Source organism: Cnephaeus nilssonii (assembly GCF_951640355.1).
Source record: "Cnephaeus nilssonii genome assembly, chromosome: 12".
NCBI lineage: Eukaryota > Metazoa > Chordata > Mammalia > Chiroptera > Vespertilionidae > Cnephaeus > Cnephaeus nilssonii.
Window position 1 is genome coordinate 45861740 of NC_137083.1, and position 16909 is coordinate 45878648.

General features: G+C 42.1%; 1 protein-coding gene across 3 annotated transcripts in view; it reads right to left on the minus strand.

Annotated features, from left to right (window-relative positions):
• The window catches only part of GLI3 (GLI family zinc finger 3), a 274024-nt gene that overhangs the window by 52469 nt on the left and 204646 nt on the right, over positions 1-16909 (minus strand). For all 3 annotated transcript variants that reach the window (XM_079785986.1, XM_079785988.1, XM_079785987.1), the window contains exons 9-10: positions 16434-16547; positions 14835-14975 (exon numbers count right to left, since the gene is read on the minus strand). In XM_079785986.1, the coding sequence (XP_079642112.1) occupies positions 14835-14975; positions 16434-16547 (255 nt within the window). The remainder of the gene's footprint in view (positions 1-14834; positions 14976-16433; positions 16548-16909) is intronic.

Consider the following 16909-nt stretch of genomic DNA (forward strand, 5'->3'; position numbering starts at 1 on the left):
CACAAAAGGTCATTTATCTTATGATTCCATTTATATGAAATGTCCAAAAAGGGCAAGTAATCCATGGAAGGAGAAAGCAGATTAGTGGTTTCCAAGGGCCACAGAGAAGAAAATAGTGAAGTGATTGCTTAACAGTGTATGGTCTCCTTTTGGAGTGGTGATTGCTACACAAAACTGTGACTGTGCTAAATGGCACTGATTTGCACACTTTAAAATGGTCAGATGAGTATGCCCACTCTCACCACTTCTATTCAATATAGTACTGGAAGTCGTAGCCAGAGCAATTAGGTTAGAAAAAGAAATAAAAGGCATTCAAATTGAAAGGGGAGAAGGGAAATTATCTCTGTTTGCAGATGACATGATTTTATATATATAGAAAACCCTAAAGACTCCACCAAAAAACTGTTAGAACTAATAAACAAATTCAATAAACTTTCAGAATACAAAATCAACATACATACAAAAATTAGCTGCTTTGATACACTAAGAATTAACTGAAAGAGAAATAAAAAAAGCAATCTGATTTACAAAAGCATCAAAAACAAAATACATAGCTGAAACCGGTTTGGCTCAGTGGATAGAACGTCGGCCTGCGGACTGAAATGTCCCAGGTTCGATTCCAGTCAAGGGCTGGAATCACGTACCTTGGGTGCGGGCACATCCCCAGTGGGGGACGTGCAGGAGGCAGCTGATCGATGTTTCTCTCTCATCGATGTTTCTAACTCTCTATCTCTCTCCCTTTCTCTCTGTAAAAAATCAATAAAATATATTAAAAAATACATAAAAATAAATTTCACCAAGGAGGTTAAAGACCTGTACACTGAAAACTGTAAGATATTGATGAAAAAAAGTTGAAGACACAAATAAACTGAAACATAGTCCGTGATCTTGGATAGAAAAAAAAAATTATTAAAACACCCATATTTCTCAAAGGGACCTAGATATTCAAAGCAATCCCTGTCAAAATTCCATTGCATTTCCCACAGATATAGAAAACATTAACTCAAAATGAATTAAAGACATGAAACTGTAAAACTCCTCAAACTAAACAAAGAGAAAAAGCTCTTAACATTGGACTTGGCAATAATTTTTTTTAAGTGATATCAAAAGCACAGACAACAAAAGCAAAAATAAGCAAGTGGGACTATATCAAAATAAAAGCTTCTGTACAGCAAAGGAAATCATCAACAAAATGAAAAGGCAGCTACAGAATGGGAGAAATTATTTGCAAATCACACATCTGATAAGGGGTTAATATACAAAATGTAAAAGGAACTCATACAAGTCAGTAGCAAAAAAAAATCTGATTTTAAAATAGGCAAAGGATCTGAATAGTCATTTTTCAAAGAAGACATACAAATGGCCAACAGGTACATGAAAAGGTCTCACTATCACTAATCAACAGGGCAATGCAAGTCAAAATCACCATGAGATATCATCTCACACCTACAAAGATGGCAATTATAAAAAAGACAAGAGGTAATAAATGTTGGCTAGGATATAGAGAAAAAGGAACCCTTGTGTACTGTTGGTGAGAATGTAAATTGGTGTAGCTATTGTGGAAAGCAATATGGACATTCCTCTAAAAATTAAAAATAGACCTACCATATGATCCAGCAATCCCACTTCTAGATATATGTCTGAAAGAAATGAAAAGAATCTCAAAGAGGTATCTGCACTCCCATGTTCACTGCAGCATTATTCATAATAGCCGAGATGTGGAAACCACCCATGTGTCCATCAACAGATGAATGGATAAAGAAAATGTGAGAGATAGATAATAGCCATAAAAAAAGAAAGAAATTCTGCTTTTGTGACAATATGAATGAATCTGGAGGGTATTATGCTAAGTGAGATAATTCAGAGAAAGACAAAAATTATATGGTACTACTTATATGTGGAATCTTTAAAAAAGGAAGAAAAACTGTTGAACTCATTGAAACAGCGAGTAGAGTAGTGGTTGCCAGGTGCTGAGGGGTGAGGGAAGCAGGGTAATGTTGGTTAAAGGGTTCAGTTTTTTTATTTTATTTGTTTACTAGAGGCCTGGTGCACGGATTTATGCACCAGTGGGGTCCCTCAGCCTGGCCTATGGACATCCCCCAAGGGGTCCTGGATTGTGAGAGGGTGCAGGCCATGCTGAGGGACCCCACCGGTGCACAATCGAGGACAGGGAGGGACCATGGGAGGGCTCCAGGGTGTGTCTGGCCCGTATCGCCCAGTCCCAATCGGCCAGACCCCAGCAACAAGCTCACCTACTGGTCGGAGCACCTGACCCCTGGTGGTCAGTGGGCGTCATAGCTACCAGTTGAATGGTCGAATGGTCACTTAGGCTTTTATATATAGAGATTTTTATGGTTAATCCTTACCTGAAGATATTTTCCCATTGATTGGTCGCCTCCTGCAGAAACCCCGACCAGGGCCCTGGCTGGGGAGGACCCTGCAACCAAAGTACGTGCCCTTGACCAGAATCGAACCTGGGACCCTTCAGTCCGCAGGCTGACGCTCTATCCACTGAGCCAAACCGGCCAGGGCAAGGGCTCAGTTTTAAGTTGAGTAAGTTCTGAGGATCTGTGTACAACATACTGACTGTGGTTAATAATTCTGTATCATATTATATACTTGAAATTTGCTAAGAGTTCTTAGGTGTTCTCACCGCACACACCAGAAAAGGTAAGGTAATGGATATGTTAATTCTCTCGATGGTATTAATCATTTCACAATGTATGATGGAATCATCACACTGTACACTTTAAATACACGGAATTTTATTCATCTATAAAGCTGAAAAAATAAAATAAAATTGAAATTTTGTTATGGGTATTTTACCACTTTTTTAAAAAGGGAAGTTAAAAAAAATCAGCTGCAGTCCAGTGAATGAACCGGCCAGGCACCTGACCTTAATCCTCCTGCCCCCTCCAGCCGGTCTGCACTGCTCTTGCCCATGCTTCCTGGCCGCCAAGCAGAAAGAATAAACCTAATGAGCTCAAGTGTCAGCGCAATATAAATTACCGCCACGGAGAAAAAAAGAGAAACAACTTGATGCATGGCCGAGGATCTAAAAGAGGAATGTCTACCATTGTTTGTGATTATGGATCACATCACAATCTAATAGCAATTTTTATTTAATCAATAATTTCCATGCTGAACAGACAGCCCTGTTACAGAGAATCGACAAGTAGGTACTGATAGCGACAAGCCTTGTTATTAATCTTTCCTCCCCTGGCTTATCAGCCAAACTACTGTAAAAGGCACCACAAGGCACCACCAAGATGGATTTTAGAAGTCACCTCTCTCCTTTCCCCTCCTTTCCTTTTTCCCTCTCCCATAACATATCACATAACGTAGACTCTACATTTATTTGAGTAACTTGGGGCTTGAGTGGCATAAAAAGGCAGTTCACATTAAGCAATTTCACAAATCAGTAGGACCTAGACCATCACTCAGGGTTAGCCATTATAGGCTAATAAATCATACTTCCTCTTTGAGTTGTCAATCGCCAAAAAGCCTTGTACAAACGTTGGCATCTGTAACTCGGTAAAGGCTTTTCATCTTGAAGTAAGATGCTCTAGACTGATAACAAGAATAATCCCCTCTTGATCAAAAAAAAAAAAATCAAAAAAATCTGCATTTTAGCAATTAAAGCTGCTGCCAGAAGTCAAATGGCTCAGTCCTAAGACTGCAGTCAAGTTTATCTCCGCTAAACACAAGCAGAACACAGTGAGTGCAGTGTTTCAGTTGCGGTGTGACTGCTTTACCTTGTGCTGGAAACTGCACCATCTCTCACCAAGTGGCACAGGGAGGAAGGTTCGAGAACGTTTGCTTCCTCCAGGATAAGCCACCGGAATGACCCACTCTCCGTGGACCTGTCGTGAAGTGAGCTCTCGGCTCCCTGGTACACACCACGTGTGCTAGGCACAGAGGCAGCACCCGAAGAAGCACATGTCTGTGCAGGTGAAGTGGAGGAGCAGAGGAGACAAGACCGACCCAGGGATGGAAGGAGACCAACCACCTCACCAACAGAGGGCAGCTGCACAGTTTTGTTTTCCTGATTAGGAAGACATTTTAGGAACCTGAGATTGTGTATTCGTAACTAGAGAATAGGCACGCACACACAACACACACACAAGAGGTGATCACCACAATAAAATCATCTCTACCCTGAAAACGTGACTAGCACTGCAGCAGGTATCGTCCATGCCATCAGAGATCACTCCACTTTAAAGAGGAACAATAGAACTGTAGGAAGTAAGGAGCCTGGGCCACACACACAAGAAACAAGGGTTCATGGGGCAAAACCACCTCAGCCAGCCACCTGGAGCCTCCTGACTGCTCTCTGAACAACATCTACAACATCCACATTGGCTGTGAAAACTGTAATTGTGAAACATCTCCAAATGATGCTCCCAATTATTTCTAAAAATAATTTCTACTGCGAGTCTCACATCTTGCCTCACTTCAGTCTATCCCTGCCCCTCTCCAACACATGGTACTTACAGCTTCCAGGGCATTGCAAAGAGCCCACTTCCATCTCTCTAACATGCATGCTGCCTCCATGTTCCTCCATCAGGAACAAGTGATTCCCTTTACTCCATCTGAACATAAGTCAGACTCCTAATCTATCACTCAGGTCACCCAGGAAACAGTGCTACGCTACCCTTTAATATTACCTTCCACTACGCTCTGCCTTCCAAAACACTTCGGTTTATCGTAACTCCATTATTTACCACTCTTCAACCCAAAAGATTAGGATAGGTCCATGGTCGGCAAACTGCGGCTCGCGAGCCACATGCGGCTCTTTGGCCCCTTGAGTGTGGCTCTTCCACAAAATACCACGGCCTGGGCGAGTCTATTTTGAAAAAGTGGCATTAGAAGAAGTTTAAGTTTAAAAAATTTGGCTCTCAAAAGAAATTTCAATCATTGTACTGTTGATATTTGGCTCCGTTGACTAATGAGTTTGCCGACCACTGGGATAGGTCATTTTGCACTTATATTTTTAAGCCAAAAAAGTATGAAAAACACCAACCTTTTACTATATTAGCCACTATCATAGATAAAATTCTCCTATATTTTCTGCATCAATTAACTTTTAACTTCCATATGTCAGCCCCAACACATCCCTGCAGTGGTCTTTCCCTATTTAAATCCACCTGTTCTTTAAAGACAATGTTCAAATGCAATCTCTACAAGAACTTTCTCTCATTCCTTCTTTTGCAACTTCAACTTACCTGTTTTCCCACAGCTCTGCCTGTACATCTTTAGTCCTCACAACAGCTCACCCTTTATCTCACTGAATAGCCTCTCCTGTACTAGTATGTTCCCCTTACTCAAAGGGACACACACAAAGTATCTATGTGTCAGGTTTTATTCTCTCCATCAGCCCCAATCCCAACCCAAGTCCATAGACCTGATATGCATGAGGTTTTTCCTTCCAGCACTATGCCTGCAATTTTCATAGTGGCCAACAGGTGGTGGTGTTGTGTCAGTAGGTAAGATCAATAAGCCTATAGATGAGAGGGTACAAGCGAATGAAAAACATACTTATATACTCCTTTTTAAGTCTTCTTAATCTCTATGTTCTTCAATTAATTAAGTTTACTAGTACAACTTCCTGTGGAGTCCATTCTTCCTTATATTTGAACTAGAGGCCCAGTGCATGAATTCGTGCACGGGTGGGGTCCCTCGGCCTGGCCAGTTGGCCAGTGGGCAGGGGTGGGGGGGCACGCAGGAGTTTGGCCGACTGGCAGGGGGGAGGGGCCATGGGAGGTTGGCCAGCTGTGGGAAGTTGGCTGTGGGAACACACTGACCACCAGGGGGCAGCTCCTGCATTGAGCATCTGCCTCTGGTGGTCAGTACACACCCAGCAACTGGTCATTCGGTCATTTGGTTGCTCAGGCTTTTATATATATAGATAATGCTGTAGCTTTACAAAGCACTTCCATGACATGATCTCATTTTGTCCTCATAAACACAACAAATTTAAAAACAGAAGTTGTAGGGTAACTTATACTCAAAGTCAGGAACAGCTATTGGTAGATACAGGAATAGAAGATAAACCTCTAACACACCATCCAATGCTCTCTTCACACCCAGATCACTGATTAATGCTAGTTTTGCCAGTAATTGGGTGGGGTGTGGGGGTAAGTAGTTTAGTCTTTTGAGGATACTCCACTGATAGTTCTATTCTCATGCCAACATTAATTGTTCTAGAAATGAAAATAAAAACCATCTCCGGCAGTATTTAGCTAATCTCAGAAAAGCCTAAATGTCCCTGAATCTTCAAAAAGTCCTTGCATAGAAAATTGCTTTCTGTTCCTGGCGCTCTGTTTTATGTCAAAGCAGGAGTCTGATCTCCAGTCCTGCTGGCCATGATCTCAGAAGCTGACGTCTGAATGACTTCCCTTGGTCTGTGGAAAAAAAAACAATGATGGAATTTCTCCACCAAGACAGAGGGCCTGGCTGGTGTTAGGCCTCACTGAGAACTACTAAGTGCCTAACCTTAGCAAATGTGGTTTTAAATTTAAGCTCTGCCAATTTACACACACACATGCATGCACACACAAGTATGTACCATATACATATACACACATGTATTGAAGCACACCACCTACATATATATATTAAAATAGCCTTTTGCTAGGACTATTTAATGAGGCTATTTTTTTCTCTTAAATCTGATCAATCTAAAGTATATTTAAGCAAGAGAAAATTTTAATCACAAATATACATTTTTGGTTGTTTGTTTTTCACACTGCAAGAGGAAAGGTATGGGTGGTACTGGGGGCAATTTTGCCCCTCAGGGGACATTTGACAATGTCTGGAGACATTCTGGGTTGTCATGATGGGGGAGGGCACTCTTGCATCCAGTGGGCAGAGGTCAGCAATGCTGCTAATAGTCCCCCAATGGACAGGCCCCACAACAAAGATTTCCTGCCCCCATGTGCCCAGGGTGGGAAGCCTTGGTGTAGAGTAATTATCAAGCAGAAGTCTCAGAAGGATGTCAGGACAACAGAATACATAACAGGATGAGGCTCTGATGCTCAGCATAGCACAAGCGAGCGTAAGGAGCAATCTGGAGCCCAAGGAATGAACCCAGGAACCTCTCCAGTACTTCTCTCTCATGGCTTCATGAACGGGAGGGATAATCAGCATCTTGATGTAATTATTAATTTCGTGGTGACATGCCAACCCATACACTGCCCAAATACTAACCTGGCAACTGGTAAATATCCTTACACTTTTCACTTTTATAAGAATAGTCACTATTCTAATATGTACTATTAATATCCTCATTTCACAGGGAGGGAATGAAATGAGGAAATGTGCAGTGTCTAGGGTGAAGGAGTAGGCCTTGCACTCAGGTCTGTCAGCTTTGAAACACATTGTATTGTTGCTGTAGGAGAACAGTGGTAAGCCATAGAATTCTTTCAGATTGGGCGCTATTTTTTCTTACAAAACCATCACCATCACAATCACCATCATCATCACCACCACCACCACCATCATCACCATTAACATCACCATCATCATGCCTCAAAAGTTGACCTCCATGCTTTGCTTAGACCATAACCATATTTCCCACCTGTTTCTCAGAAATTTTCTTGGGTAACCCTCATGCACTTTTCTCTCTTCTGAGCCCCTAGAATCTCAACTACACAATTTTGTCTTCATTATATCCTGCCTCCTACTGTTCATTACGCTTTTATATTTCCTTCTCACCCCTCTCAATGAGAATGACCAGTCCTGGAGCGCCTTGTCTAAGTCCTGCTGGCAATGAGTCCACCTTCGAGCTGGGGCAGTGGGCAGGCAGCATGCAGGCTGCTCCTAGGCTCACTTCTGGTGAGCAGTTGTTGAGAGAATACTGATCTACTAATGTCAGCTCATACTTTTCCTGATAAACAAGAGGGCACATCATGCCAGCCAGATCTGTTATAGGCAGCTACATGTCAACGAAGTATGCAGCCCAATCCCTTTTGTATAAAGTGTGTCCATAGAGACTATCCCAGGGAACTAATTATTGGCAGATTCTTAAAGTTCACCTAAAGTACCACTCAGAACCAATCAATAAGCTTTTGATAGGAAAATCCTCCCCAAATAGCAGAAACAGTTACTTGGATGAAGAGTTTGATTAAATATTTCATGGGACACATACCATGAAACATTTCAGGGGGGTATAAAACAGCTCAGCAAACTTAAGGAAGTAGCTAAGTCATTAATTACTCTGTACTAGATATATCTTATTCAAAATATTGATTTGTTACTCTTCATTCAGGGTGTTAAGGCACACTATAAAGGGAACATTTTAATAATTCAATAATTACCCAAAGTAATTAATATACCACCCCCCCTAGATAAATTAACCACAATTATTCTGGAGGGCACTTAATCTGCAGGGTTGGACTAGACCCTGGGAAAGAGGGTCTACCTCTTCAAAACCCTACCTGGAGGCATCCATCAATTACTGGCTGCACATCCCCACCCCAGCTCCATGGCTGAAATGGAGGGGGGGGGGGCGGGCAGCTCATCACAGAACTCCAGGTGACTGCCAGACAATAAGATGGCCCTTAAGATGAGACCTGTTTACTACCCCTATCCTGAGGACTATCCAATTCAAATCCTTCACTAGCTCTTACTAAAACCGAGGATCAAGGAGGCGAAATGCCTTGGCCAAAACCCATCAGACAGACACAGACTGGGGAGCAGAATGGGGCCTCTGCTTCAGTTAAGAGCATGTCCCAGTCCAGCAACAATGACGATTAAATATAACATGTAGAAGCCACAAAACCGAACAGTACCACTCCCCTCCCCTCCCTCACCCAACCCCGCAAAACACAAATACATAAAACAAAGAGATGAAGTCTCTTAGGCCCTCTGTCTGTTTCTCATTAGGCCGGCCACATGTTTGGCCTTGGATGTTGGGGACGGCATTTATTTTCACGGCTGTTTCACAGTATGATAAGTGAGAAAATAACATTCTAAAGGGTCGAACAGTTCCAAGGAGGTCATCCTGAGGGTCAGAGCAGAGAGGGAGCTGCCACTCAGAATTCCCGTGGCCCTGGGAAGCTTTCAATGGTGGACCACACAGCCCTCCACGGCCCCCACTCAGTCTAATCTCCCGAGTTCTTTATGGGAACAATTTCTGCAGGTGCAATTTAGTCAGTAAGTTTTAAAAAAAAGTGACCCTTGAGGCACAATTGTCAAAGAACGGCTTTGAAGTTGGTAGTTCTTAGTCTATATTTTACATGCAGTATTTCCAAATAATTAAAGTAAATTAACTATTAACTCCATGTAGGGAAAATAAGATCAAAATCTCCACTCATTCGTTTTACATTTTATGTGCACACAAAACTAATTTCAGCCTCATATCTGAGACCCCTATCACATCTTAGACTCAATTTTCTCTTAGGTAAGGATATACAATGCAACTTTAACAAAGGGATCAAAATTAGATGGAAAACATTTAAAATGCAAATTTAGGATCATGATATTAATACGAAAATAATGTCTTCACCACATCTTAACTTTTCCCCATGTTTGTCAGGATGCATCAATTCTTCACAGATTAGATGTGCTCTCTTTTTATCTGAATCTCTACGCTATTAAAAAGAAAGCACTTCATTTTCATGCTGCCAATGTATAGAATTTGCTTTCAAATGGTAGCAATGGTGATTATAACTGTATTCTTTCAATAAAGGCGATTTCAGCATGATTTTAGAGGTCAAAATTCACAGCACATGAAAGCATTTAAAATCCAAGTAGGTGGTTAATCGGTGTACAAAAAGGTGAATTCTGACACTTTTTTGTGGAGGAAGGAATTCAGAGACTGGAATGCCACCCAGTTCAAGCTGGGGCTGATGTACCCACAACTCACATTCTTTGCCGTCCAGCCCCACTTCCGGGAGACACAAACCTCTACAGAGCAATAGCCACAGCCATTCTGCTGGTGCGGTGCAGTGAATAAAACTATTAAAAAATAATTTGACCTTTTAAAGACCTTTGGAAAAAAATTTTTATTTACTAGAGGCCTGGTGCACAAAATTCGTGCACAGGGGGAAGGGGTGTCCTTCAGCCCAGCCTGCACCATCTCCAATCTGGGACCCCTTGAGGGTGGTCGGACATCCCTCTCACAATCCAGGACTGCTGGCTCCCAACTGCCCTCCCCTGCAATGGTCCCCCCGCAACAGCCCTCTCTTACTGGCCTGGTCTCCCCCAACTGCCCTCCTCTGCTGGCCTGTTCACCCCCAACTACTCTCCTCTGCTGGCCTAGTCACCCCTAATTCCCACAACTGCCCTCCCCTGCTGGCCATCTTGTGGTGGCCATCTTGTGTCCACATGGGGGCAGCCATCTTTGACCACATGGGGGTAGCCATCTTGTGTCTTGGTGTGATGGTCAATTTGCATATTACTCACTTATTACATAGGATAATTTGTTATTTCTTAAACTGATAGAGAGGGTTAGAAATAGAGGGTAAGGAATTGCAGTGATGCATCAAACAGGTGGCATTGGGCACGGTAATTATACAATTCTTAGTCTTTCAGATCCCAGCAGCCATGTTTTCAAGTATAACTAGCCACTCAGCAGTGGTGACCCACAATGAGGTGCACATTCTTCACATTTATTCCCTTTCTCCTTTTTAAAAAGCCTCTCAAAACACCTGTGGGATATACACAGTGTCATTCAGAAACAAAGCAGGCCAGTTTCCAAGAACCTGAGACTAATGTGTGTGCATGCTGTGCGCAATTCAGACTCTCGTTCACCCAAGCGCCAAAGATGCACTGACTGGTAGGACAGGATTAACACAAGAGGGACAGGCAAGAATCAGAAAGCCCTCGCACCGGTGAGAAGCCAGGCCAGAAGAGAGATTTGAGTTGTTTTGCTGAATAACGAAAGCTCAACCCAACCACACAAAATAGAAATAACACTTTGAGAACGGCTATTCAACAAATGTAAATGTAAGATTCATGACTTTTGTAATATATAATGCACAACAGCAAAAGGAGGGTCTAAGTAACTTAGAATTGACGTAAAAATGTGGATTTTCCATTATTTGGGAATGTTAGAATATGTGCTTTCAGATGTCAAGGGAAGAGACAGCGCCTGCATCTTAACAAATCAATAATAAATGCAGTCTTAATTAAAGGTACTTCAAATTAATTAACTTTTGTTCTATATATCTCTCTTATGCTCTTGTTGCCTTCTATTTTAACTGATACCAAGAGAGGAACAAAGTACAACACAAACCTAGTTAACAAAAATATATATGTATCTTTGTAGCTTCTGGGCATAGAAGTAAATTTATGACAGTTTTAATACTAGTTTGAGAGTAACTAAATCCAATTATAATTATCTTGCTGGGAAGAGAAATTAATTAAACGTCCAGAGATAAAGACCCCCCAGCAAAAGTAGCGCAAACACACAATTGGAGAAGGACAGGGCCTTGAAATAAAGAGGAGGAGAAGGGAAAGGCAATATTTAGCCCATCTGTTCGGACAGTAATGGGACAAGGTAATCTTTTCAAGAGAACATGGAGTGCATTACCCTGGAAATGAGACTACCTGGCGGGCAGAGTCAGCCAATTCCCTAATTCTCCTTCAACTTTGTGATTTGCTAATGTGAAACACATGTCTCCCTTTTGCACTAAGTTCAAATGACTCTGGAATTCCAACCGTGCAGCTCAGCGACTGAACCAGAACAAGGGGAGAACTTGTCAGGATTTAAGAGCTTTCAGCAAAGCCCTTCAATTGCAGCCAGCACCCTATTCCACAGAAGGATATCAATTATAGATAGTGACTTGCTTTAGCAGGCAGTCGGGACTGTCAGACACTAGATAGACAACCATGAAGAATCATGAATCTTTCTATTAACTGTACAAGGGGGAAAAAGAATGGGCCATGGCTATAAATATGGCAGAGCATCAGAATGGTTTAACACCTTGCCTCTTGGTTGTATGTACCATGAAAATTCAACTAATTCAGAGAATGTCCTCTCGCCAAGGGAAGCCATAAGAACGGAAGCTGTTAATGTTTCCTGTTATCCCTAAAAAAAAAGTGGCTTTTGCAAGTGATATTATTTCCATCTACCATCAAAGTACCATAATTAGGTGGACTTGAAGTACCCACTCATTCAACAAAAAATAAAGCACCTATTCTATACACCAGGCCACTGCAAATGCTACTAGATACACCCAGGAGTATGAAGGTGCTTTTATGTCATGCAAAGTAAAATCAGTTTAAAGGCACAGATTTGGAATCTTCACACTTCACATAACAAGTAAAAAGGTAGCAAATAAGTGATATAAACTAGTATCTTTATTTATGCTGTTGTAAGTTACCAATTTTGATTCACTCAACAAGTTTAATCATATAATTTATCAGACTAAAATTAATGTCACGCAGATAATATATTAACTTTCCTTCTAATTCTGACATGAATTTCTTCCAGCTACTTGGAATTTTTCAAAAAATAACTGTATTCATTCATATGTTTATAATAAAACAGAAAACATGGTGGTCATTTAATTGATAGTATAAGCAGCCTTCCCCTAAAACTACTCAGATCTCTGTTAGAAACAGCATCACTGCCTACAACCTTCCGCCACTGAGATGAAATACAAAAACCTGCAATATTCACTGGTTTGAAATAGCCTTCATGTCCAGTAGGCAGCACAAAGTTTAAGTTATTACCTCACACCTGGCCTCTAGTCAGCACAAATTCCCTTTATTTCATTTTATTAATATATTTTTATTGATTTCAGAGATGAAGGGGGAAGAGAGAGAGATAGAAACAGCAATGAGGAGAGAATCATTGATCAGGTGACTCCTGCACACCCCACACTGGGAATAGAGCTTGCAACCTGGGCATGTGCCATGTCCGGGAATCAATCCATGACCTCCTGGTTCATAGGTTGACCCTCAACCATTGAGCCACGCTGGCTGGGCCACCACAATTCCCTTTAAATGTACGCTTCCTATTGAAATGTAGGCTCTTATTTCATTCCGCATTTGATCATGGCTGAGCCACAGTCACAGCACTCCGTGAGAACTACAGCGACTTATCCACAGACAAGGAGCCAGGAGGCCGCGGCGTCTCTCACAAGGACATTTTAACAAACACTGCCAACGTCTAGGTTCTGATGGCAGTTGTTACCCGAACAATTCCCTCATTTACGTCGGGCACTCATTATATCGCTCAGAGTATTCTTGGCACACTCTCATTTTGGGGAATATTTCTCCACATTAAAATAAAAACTCAAAACCTCTTTCCCCCCTTTAGTATGACAATGTCTGTGGTTTCCATTAAAAACAGTCAGCAAGAATAAAGGGCCATTAAATCAGGCTTGGCTTAAAAATAACACTTGCATCAAATTAAAGAGAAAAAAATAAATTAAGTTCATGGAAAAATTTGGAAATATACCTTAATTAAAACCATCTGATTTTCTGGTTTCTTGCTGTGCTGAGAAATCTATAATTCTTCCTATACCATTACAAGGAGACAGGATTGAAAAAGAAACAGGGGGGTGGGGGGAACAACCCTGCTGAGGTCATGTTAAGTCCTAAAAACAATCTGTACATAACCGATCTCAAAACCGGCAAATCATACATTTAACACGATAATGGAACTGCAATGTGTGAAACATATTCCCCAGGATGGGCCACGGTGCAGAAGACACACTTCAAAGGCTCATGCCGCCTATAAGACACGTGGGGTGTGTGAGGAATTTTATAATTTCAGTGGTTAAATGGAGGAGAGTTATCAAGAACCATGGATCACTTAAAAATAAAAAGTTACTAGAAAAGAAAAGAGGGTGCGTGTGCATATGGAGGTTAGGGAGTCGAAACAAAAGCTGTTCTGTCAGATTTCCCATCAGATTAAAAGCTTAGGAAACTGCCACACGTAGCAAACCATCCTCAATGCCTCCGTGGGACCCTGTCTTTCTGCACTGAGTATGTGAGCTACCTCTTCTTTTTTTCTTGATTTTCTAAATGCCCTTCCATCTCAGTTGCTCCTGGTCACGTTCGCCAGGGAGACTCCACAGGCCTGAGAGAAAGTGCCAAATAAAATGAAACACTGGCAAAGGACACACGGCTACTCAGGTGTGAGCACTGGGTGGGGAGCGCTGCAGTATTTGAAACAACACACAGTGGAATAAGGGAAAAAGATTTCAGAGCATGGGATGGCAAGAGAAGGTGTAGTTCTCAATCTGACCAGGCTACAGCTTTCAAAAGCAGACATCGTTAAACACAAGTCACATCATTGCACAATACACATCTCTTTTTCCATGAAACTATTAGGCTTACAAGGGTTGGCCTCAAGTCAAGAAATTGCTAATGGCTTGCCCCAAGCATCCACCTATCTCACATACAGTACTAATTGCTGCATAAAAGAATGGGAGATTCCTGGAGTGTTGAGGGGCTGGGAGAGGAAAGTAGAATGGAGGGGAAAAAAAAGGAATCCCCCACTTCTACAATTTTTTCTGTTGTTCCTCTTGGAGAGGAGACTCAAACTTGGTTAAAGGTTAATAATAATTCATGTCCAGCTTACTATTACTCAATAATCATCCAAGTCACTAACTCAAAATAGTGTTCTCTGACTTACAGGATCAGAGTCATTACACTCTCTGTTGAAGACTTTATTGAATTTTACACTAAGCTTTAGCTGACTGCACAGGTCAAGCACCAGGGCTCCGAGTTCTCTTTATTCTCAGAAAGTCATAAAGGGCTCTCCAGTTCGGAACACTGTTAGCTAAGAAACTCGACGCAGTGCAGGGTCAGGGAAGCTGATCCCGCAGAAAGGTCACGTAGTTGGAAAGCCCAGTTGGCAAGTCTCTCTCACTTACGTGCACCAGCTGCTCCTGGGTGTCAAACTCCCGTGTGCAGCCTTCCCAGTGGCAGTTGGTCTCATAGATGACTTCAGGCTCCTGCTTGCTTTCATCTTTGTCCCCTTCCTCCTTCACCAGGGTGGTTACTTCCGGCTGTTCCTGATAGGCGAGGGGAAGGAAGAGAAAAAAAAAAAAATCAGACAATGAAAGAAGAAAAAGACAAAAACTTGATTTAGATGTTTTCCTCCTGATGCAAATTTTTCAGTGAAAATAAAACAGTCCCAGGTCTGTTAACTAGGTTTTGTGAATGGAAGAAGTCAAACATATGGAATCATTTCTGTGTATTTTTTCAGAGTTACCAAATACACTTTCAGAGATTATTTACTTGTGATTAAGGACAACAGCCCAAACCATAATGATGATAAGAAGTTGAGGCAAACTCCGCTATCCTTGAATACAATGGTGAAAAAAAAAAAAAAAAACAACCAAAAATGTTATCCCATAAGAGAAGCAATTAAACTAGGTGATGTCATCTTTACCCAAAAGATTGGTCTTTCTCTTCTGGTTAAATTCTTTTCAGTATATTAATTTATTTATTCTCATATTTTGGAATCCAGGGAAATGATTACCAGTAATTCTAATTCTGCTTTCCTTGCCCTTGGAGGCTGCTCTTAAGAGACACTTTGTGGATTTTATAGGGATAATGTCTTCTTGGTTCAACTTCCGATGTCCAATGATGCACTCTCTGTCCCAGAACCATGGCATCTAAAGCTTGGGGGCAGGGGTAGGTATAGTCTTTCCTAGTCCTCTAAGCAGCTTTGTAGCAATTTAAATACAAAGAATTTCTAGAATTCTGGAAGACAATTAGGTGTGTAGATCCGAGTTCTAATTTGGGGCTAGATAAGAAAAACTATACAAGCATTGAGGTGTGACCAGAAAGGATGTTGACTAGCAAAATGCAAAAGGATGAATTTCAGAACCCACGACACCCATTCATTCCATCTTCAAAGAGCTTGTCACTAAAACAAAAATGTGGGCTAAAGGGGTCTGAGGTTTGGGCTGAAGCAGCCTGGCCATAGCAAGATCCAGATTCTGTGGGTGTCCAGATTCTTGTCCAACCCCTATTTCTAGGAATTAATATTCCTTGACCTCTTTCCTGTGTCAGGCCTGGGGACCCCAGGAGGTGAGAAACACATCTTAAAACTGAGGCTCAGAGGACCTCGTCCTTTCAGGACTTGGAGTAAAGGACAGGAATCTAAGGAGCCTTAGAATAGGTTAGTTGTGCCTGATCCCTCCCTGTTCCCCAGGCTCTCTTGGCAAGTGGGAAGTGGCAAAATAAGAATAAAAACATGACTGGTATAGAGAACATCACTAGCTCTGCCCAGCTCAGGCTTAGGCCCAGGAGCTCACAATTCAGGCCCAAGATCGGGATTAGGGACTGAAGCCTGGTCACATTGATGGTCAGCAACACATAAACCCAACCACTTACTCAATGAACCATAGTTTATACCTCACACCGCTGCCTGCTCTTGTTGTGTTTGCTTCTGAGCCAGAAAAATAAACTAAGTCCAACTCTGTAGCTGGCCTTCTGCCAAGTGCAGAGCCCAGGCGCCTCACCTGCTGGCCCCGTGGCCCCGGGCTGGGGAGGTCTTCATCCGGTTTGATCTTGGATCGTTTGTTGTGCATCAGGTCACCAGTGCTGCTCACTGCAGACTCGCTCGTGGGCTTGTTCTGCCGGTCACCATTGCAGAAACAGAGACAAAAATTAGGTTGTAATCAATGAGCAGGACTATTCTAAAACCTGCAACTTGAGAGAAGCAGGCTTGTTTGGCACTGGAACAACGACTCTGATAATGTTCCAACACCGTGGTAGCAGAAAATACATTCATGAGGCAGCTCCTAGTTTTACCTCACGAGTATAAACTCCCTAGGCTTTTAAACGCTAGAAGGGTAGCCCTGGCCAGTTTGGCTCAGTGGATAGAGCATCGACCTGCAGTTTGATTCCTGTCAAGGGTACATGCCCTGGTTGCGGGCTCAATCTCCAGTGGGGGCCATGCAGGAGGCAGCCAATCAATGATTCTCTCTCTTCACTG